Genomic DNA, 7,599 nt, shown 5'->3' with positions numbered 1-7,599 from the left:
GACTTACATTTTGAAAAATGGGAAGTAGCCAACTTGTGAAAGATTTAACTCCAACCTTGTGGAATTTTAGATACTCCAAAAATGTCATCACTAACAGTCAACATAACTCAGATTAAATACATACACCAAAAAAACACTCAATAGGGTGGTATCCTATTATTTTTTATTGCCTAAATCGAAAGATTATTACTCCTTGAGTATGTATTTCACGCTTTTAGATTTTTAAATGACAATATCTATTTTTTGCGATTAAATGAAAAGTGAAAATTTTCAAGCGCACAAAAACGTGACGGCTAAGTATGAATGCTGGGAAAACTCCGCGTGACTTCATTCTGGTTCCTGCTGCCGCAAGTGAGGTGACCTTGGGGCAAGGCTTTGTGCGCTGGTATGAAGCAGGATGCTAGCAGGTAGCAGAGTACCCTGCTAGCTGGTAGCGCTTGGCTTAAATAAGGATTATTAATACCTTATCGAACGAAGAAAACTTTCCAACATTTGCCAGTTTTAATAGGTGATTATTACGACATGTTTCCCTTAGCTCTGTGCCTCATGCATGCATTGGTAATCTCAGACGATGTAAAACTCCTATCTACTCGTATAGAGACTAGGCCCCTGTGACATTACATGGAGTGGCATCGCATGGGCGCCAATCTGGTCTTTTTCAAATGAGGATAAAATTGATCATTGCCATTTGTCTAAACTGGATTTGTAAAACCAAATAATTTGTATATTATGAATACACTAATGGTGGGTAAGGAATCGCAATCAATGCCTTTCGTTTTCTTTGATGAAGGAAACTACCCTATTGGCTTCCACCCACAGCGCTCCACTTAATTCTCCTGCCAATCAATTATTTTCACACCAATACATATACCTTTCCACATGCTTCATCATCTGGTTCATATATTTTGTCCAAGATCTTCCTTTACCATTCTTTCCCTCCACCTGTTTAAGAGCTACAATTTTATTCACCAGACCATCAACCACAACACGATGAGGCTAATTAACTAATTCAGTCTTCTTCTCATAGGGCATTCAGATGACTTCTCTTTTCCCTCACTCATTTTATACTTCGTTACTACTGACGTAGTGAATCCATTTGCTTTTCTCCTGTAGTACCTCATTTTAAATACTTCCTTGTTAAACTTTTATTTATCATGCCTTGTTGCCATAAATTAACACGCAACAGATGTAGCAGTTGATGGATTGTTTCTTTTCTTATATGCTGATACTTGTGGCTGTTAATATACTCCTTTTTGATGAATTCCATCTTTGCTTGGGCTATTGATAATTTCTTTCTAGCTTCTTTCATCTGTGAACTTCATCCCAAGAACCGAGATCTTTCACCTCTTCAAGTTTGTCCATACTTGTTTAACATTTGTGTTCACCTCCTCTTCTCTGTTTTCTTTGAATAAATTTTCTGTGGATATCTGGCTATTGTCCTTCCTGTATTACTTTCAATAGAATCAAAATTTTAGTTAGCTAGCAAGTGGTAGGAAACCAGACAATTATCTATGATCAAATGAAGAAACTCCTTTTTCATAGAACATTTTATTTTTTAAATAAATAATGCTTTACGCATGGCAAACTGGAAGGGGAACAACTGATGAAATCCAAAATTCATATTCTCTCATATAAGAAGCAAAGGTATTGCGAATAACATGAATACTCAAACAAAAGTCACTTTCATGAAGTTAATTTGCATAAAAGACTAACGTAAATTCCTGTCAGAAATGTCAATATAAATAAAGAAAAACCATCTATTGAGAGCATTAAATATCATGCATTACTCCAAATTTGAGTACCTGTTGTAAAACTCAACAGCCATTTGATGTCCACAATATAAAAACAGCAGGTTAACAAAACAAAAAAAAAAATTCGGAAGTGCCAAAACAAGCACCGGTATTTTCAACCTTAAAATACCTTTATAAATTTTCTGGCTGAACAAAAGTATAACAATGGCAAATTTTACTCCAACAAATACAACATTATAAACGTTAGGTATGACTCAATACCTTGCCTTCTTTGGCTCAGCTGTTTCATTTCAAGTTCTTGCATAATGAGCTGAGAGAATTTTTGGTTAGTGGACATAAAATTCACAGAACATATAACAATTTATAGGGATAAAAACAACTAAAACTCTACACACATGATGTATAAATATAAAAATGTAGCATTTTTATGGAAATGCTTCTCTATTTACATTCACATTGAATCCTTTGTTTCCATCATCACACAGACAACCGACAAACAATAACTTCCTCTTCAAGACTATACATGCAATAGCTAGATAACAAATCCTGAAATTCAGGACAATTTTAGATAAAATTTGTTTGGCAGTGAAATGAGCTGAAATTGGATATTTCTTCAATGTAGTCAAAAAGTTGAACACAAATAATTTCTTTGTTATAAGAAAGTGAAGCATATTTAAAAAAAAGATAGCTATATTCATCCAGAATATATAGCAAGACTCCTCAGTTCTGTCGCTTCTATAAACATTATCCTAACGTGTAGAAAATGTTCAGGATCCGAATCTTACACCAGCAGGTTATAAGTCACAGACCTATGTACATGTTCAAAAACAACAATTTATGTTGCTTTCTTTTCAAATGATTGCATGTCATTCATTACAAACAGCTTCTCAAGCGATGTTAGCTCAGGCTCTAACAATGCTATAATCACACTATACCTGGCACAGCTTACTCAAGCATCAGTGATTACAAAAGCATTTCATTTTCACCACAGTAAGACTTCCGGGTGATTTCACTTTCATAGCAGCGCTGTTCATTGTTGCCATTCCCATCTTGGAGTAGAGCATTGATTTTCTGGCATTTTATGACCCAATTTCATTCATTTTGAGGAAATAAATGCCACCACATGGTAAAAAGTATAGCCGATTATGCACTTATTTTCTATCTTTTGATTGTTTTTCCACAAAAAGAATCAGAAAAAACAATTTCTGGACTTGGTACACCTCATTTTTACGTCTCATCAAATTTGAAACCATGTACAAAATTTTAGAACCACTGCAGGAAACGGTTTTTTGCAAATATTTCTCATACGACTTGGCAAACATCCTTTGAAGTCACTGCATGGGATAAGGAGTGCGTCAAGAAGACCACTACCTCACTCTACATGGGAACATGTGGCCTGATTGGGCTTAGCTGATTGTTCAACGCAGCTTTGTAGAGATGGCGCCTCAAAATATGTTACCCATCAGAAATATTGGAATAATAAAAGATTGCACTTCAGAGGTGATACCATTATCACCTCAAGGAATTGGTTCACTTTTCAATGCAGCACACTTAGGTACCCCATTTGTTAGGTACCCCATCATATCAGTTGGATTTATGAAATCCATCACAATGAAATTCTTTCACTAAATCTCAAAGAACAGTGTCCTCACCAGTGAATGGTGTCCAGTTAATTTGCACATCTGTCTCGATTTTCACTTACAGATTCAACATGCTCACTTCTCCTTCATGTCCCCTCGCATAGTGTCTATGCGTGCACATATTTTGAGGGCTGGCCCCAACTTCATAGACATAGCTGTCATAAGATGGTCTTCCTTTAGCAGTAGAAGAGCCTGGCCATCAATCTCCTGTATTGCAAAGTCCTCTGCATAGTCTGAGCAGCCCGGCAAATTTCTGATGAATTCACAGACATCTGAAACCTGATGACGAGTAGAAAAGAGATGAACTTTCAGAACCTTTCTATTGATTTGATAGCATCAAAAGCATTTCCCTCAGCCTTCACAGAATAAAGAATTCGTGAAATTTTCAAGTTTGAGTTTAGTAAACCCTCCAGATGCATATTTACTTTAACTAGCTTTCTTTCAAGGATCACATGTGAAGTCATCCTTGAAAGTAATCTATTGTAAAACGTAAAAAGACCGTAAACATATTGCTAACAAAGAAGTACTGCGTTACCATCAAATCATTGGATATAGAGCAGAAGGATAAGGAGGGAGATACAGATGTGCAGAAAAAAATTAAGAAAAACTTTAAGCAAAAGGGAAGCATGAGGATAGCCATAAAATGGATGGTTGCCAAACCCATGCAACATGATATGCACTTTTAGGATTTAGAAATAAACATGTAAAATTGAGATGGTTTTTTTTCCATCTAAAATCACTCGCAAGCATTGCTAAAGCAAATAGACACAAGTTTGGTAAAAGGATTCATATAAAAGAATCAAAGACTCAACTTACCGTCCATTTGATTGGGTTTATGCGTGGCTGTGGTGGCGTACTTGGCGTTGCATTCTGCTGAGTACCAGAGGACAATGCTTCAGAGTTGGCATTGTCATCCGATGGATCACCAGCAGCCAGACCAGACGTGCGCGCAGACGTCGATTCCTGCCCTTGGCCAACTTCTGAGGGTGACATTGAAGATGACTCCGCCCCAGACGAGTCGTTTGTCTCATTGTCCGTTGTGTGGCTATTTTCCTCTTGTGCAGAAACAGTCGTTGGACACAAGCGGCTACCATCTGGCTTAACAGGTACTTGGTTACCAGACTGTGAAAATAATTTTATTCATTAGATAAAAATCAGACACTAGACTAAATTAAAATTCAGTTTCAACCTTGAAAATTCAGCTAGTCATTTCTTTCCTTAATTTCTTTCTATTATTCCCTTCTATCACTATCATAAGATGACTCCATGTTCCAAGCAGATTTTACAGATTTGGTATTTAAATCCTGACAACAACTCATTCCCACATGAACCCAACTAAAAGTTGTTATTCCATAAAGAATAAAGCAATGTAAGACATCTGACAGGATGGTAAACCACTGAGTGACAAAAAAAAAAGACCCACCCATTCCTGGTTCTTGGATTTCTGCCAGTCTTGCTTTCCTTGTTGGTCCTTGGGAGGGACTGAACTGACTCCGACGGGTACTGAGTTGACGGCAGAAACAGGAGCTGCCCCCTTTTTGGATGGTGATTCTTCCGGTTTGTAGAGGCCCGAACGTTTGCTGCAACCAACGTTGAACCTGCCATGTTATATATTGCCACCAATTTGCACAAAAACGATAACAACACTTCCTCTTTGCAAGCAAGTTGAAATCGAAGTGTTTGACCCCAAAGTTCTAATTCCATAACTAATTCCAAAGAAATAATCATCTAATGCTCTTGAATTCGCAATTCAGACACACATGATACACTTTAGACTACTCATGGGAAATGATTCATTCAAATTATACAAATGATGTGATTACTAGCCATATTTATTTTGAGGGATCTTTCAGAGTGACGCAAATTATTTAAATTCAATGAATCAAATTTGGCTACACTTTATTCCATTACACAGAAAATCAGAATGCTAGGATATCATAAACTTCAAAGTATTAGTAGAATTTGAGACAAAGGCTTATGCGAGAAAATTCTTGTTCCTTGAAACATATTTCCCTCCATTTTCCTACTGCTTACATGTAACAATGCAAATAGTATTTACGTAAGAAAAGTATGTAAGTTTTCATGGTGAATTTCATCCTTGATATACATGACAACTAACTTTCTCAGCCAACATAAGTCACTGCTAAAACTCACCTTTTGGCACAAGCCAAAGTGCAGAATCTCTTTGATTTCTTGAACTTTGACCGCAGATCCACCTTTCCACAAAATTCACACTTAGCCAAATCAGCTGGAAGCTTGGCAGCTGGCTGAACTTGAACGTCTTGCATCAGCTTTTTCTCTGTAAATAAACATTGAATTAATGCATTTTTTTGACAAAAAAATCAGAAAAATGGAATGAGAGTACATAGTATGATATTTAGGATTTGAACATGAAATATAAATAGGAAGCTTACTAGGAGGCTCTTCAGATTCGTTTGATGTTTGCGTTGCGTGTACATGGTTGGACATGAGGTGATGCTGATTGTTCTCTTTTTCCTGAGCACCTTGTGGAGTACCATTGTGGTTTGGCATCATCTGATTGCTGGCTTTCAAAGATGGTTGAGCCATTTCGCTAAGTAATGACGAGCGGTTCACTGCAAATGGCTCTGATGCTATTGAAAAAAATTAATCATCATTATTACCAGATAATGCCATCATGCATGAAATAACAACAAAACTTAAACTTGAACATTCACTCAGGGTTAGCATTTTCACAATATGATAAATAAACTCTTAATGGCCATAAAAAGTATTCCTCCTAACGTTTTATTAACATCTATGTTCTTCTGGAGCCTCTTTTTCCCAGAAATTTGGAGCTATTAATGTGAGCGAATGAAAGTGCGAGTGATTTTTTTTTACCAAGTGCTCGAGTGCATATCTGCCATCATATCCTCCAAAGGGTCTCTTCAGCATTGTGAAGAATCCCAGGTTATAACCAAGGAAGCCTTAGTGAGGTCACATTGGCCCTTAAAAAGGATTCTGCTCTGGCAGCGTGTGGGCGAATGGCAATTTCTGTTGAGAGGCTGCAGGTGTATGACCCTATTGGTGATACCCTTGCCTTCCACAGTGATCTACTGGGTAAAGAGGGCGAGCGTTGGGGGAAATAATTTTTATGGCAATTAGAGTTTTTATCTCATATTGTGCATTACATAGTAGGCTGTCATTTCCCCATCATTTAAGCATTTTCAATTTATGCTAAAGTATGAAGTACTAGCGTGTTTTTCATTGCTGATAATCTTGATATCCTTAATAATTCAAACAAGAGATGCTATGCATAGATGATTTTCCTATAATTTCAGATGATAAAAATAACCATTTTGAGGACAAACAAATCTGCTTGGAATTATATATTAAAGAAGCCAAGAGCAACAATGGATTTTTAAGAAAAACCAAATCAATGAAAAACAAATCCTTAGAAATCTTCTGATGGATATTTTTTTACATATGAAACAATTAATAATTAACTAAAAAATTGAGACAGGAAGTTAATCACACTACTGAAATTACCTTCTTGAATGACGAAGCCTTCAATGACATGGGTGAGTACTTGAGGTTTAACCAATGCTTTGGGTGGGGGTAACTTATGTGAATCTCTTGATGTTCCGACGACCATTCCGGTTAGGGTTCCAGTGCCACTGCTGGCCACTCCATTCGCTAAACTTGACGAGCCAACAGGCATGCTATCTCCCTTAGCTGTGCTACCTTCTTCTCCAGTGCTTGCACTCTCCATTGACACAGAGGTATTTCCAACTGATGCCTCAGCCACACCATTGATCCCTTTCTCCTTCTCACCATTCACATCTGAATAGATGAAATGAGAGAACTGATGAGCTACAAGTTTTAATCATGATTTAAAATTAAATCATTTCACTTACTAATGACCAAAATAATTTATGACCATTGGTCTTTTCCAAGCCTTTAGCATCATTTACAGAGTATGAATATATATCACCTAATTTGCAGCCCAAACATACCAACACAAAAATCACCAAAAACTAAACCTTACAAAAACGTCCACTATCCACATTCACAGTGAATATTCACTTCAATTAAATACTCATTCAATACATAACCTTTATATTTTCTGAATGAAGCAACTAAGTCCAAGCTGCTGCCCAGATGCCAAAGTATGGTCAAAATGTTTAATGAGAGCAGTTTGGATCATAAACTAACATATTATGTTTCTTCTGGCACAAAGTTTCCCAACA

At 36.8% G+C, this 7,599-nt stretch overlaps 1 protein-coding gene across 9 annotated transcripts in view; it reads right to left on the bottom strand.

The window, feature by feature from the left end:
- Positions 1–1,532: 1,532 nt before the first annotated feature.
- The window catches only part of LOC124163187 (polyhomeotic-like protein 2), a 404,958-nt gene continuing 398,891 nt past the window's right edge, over positions 1,533–7,599 (bottom strand). For 8 of the 9 annotated variants that reach the window (XM_046539921.1, XM_046539913.1, XM_046539915.1 and 5 more), the window contains 6 exons: positions 6,899–7,192; positions 5,806–6,003; positions 5,546–5,690; positions 4,815–4,989; positions 4,208–4,513; positions 1,533–3,670 (listed from right to left, as the gene is read on the bottom strand). In XM_046539921.1, the coding sequence (XP_046395877.1) occupies positions 3,467–3,670; positions 4,208–4,513; positions 4,815–4,989; positions 5,546–5,690; positions 5,806–6,003; positions 6,899–7,192 (1,322 nt within the window). In that variant the 3' untranslated portion in view covers positions 1,533–3,466. The remainder of the gene's footprint in view (positions 3,671–4,207; positions 4,514–4,814; positions 4,990–5,545; positions 5,691–5,805; positions 6,004–6,898; positions 7,193–7,599) is intronic. The other variant, XM_046539918.1, reaches the window with a different exon arrangement.

Source organism: Ischnura elegans, chromosome 8 (assembly GCF_921293095.1).
Source record: "Ischnura elegans chromosome 8, ioIscEleg1.1, whole genome shotgun sequence".
NCBI classification, from domain to species: Eukaryota; Metazoa; Arthropoda; class Insecta; order Odonata; family Coenagrionidae; genus Ischnura; species Ischnura elegans.
Note: the sequence above shows the minus strand (reverse complement) of the source record. Positions and strands in the feature narration are given on the sequence as shown.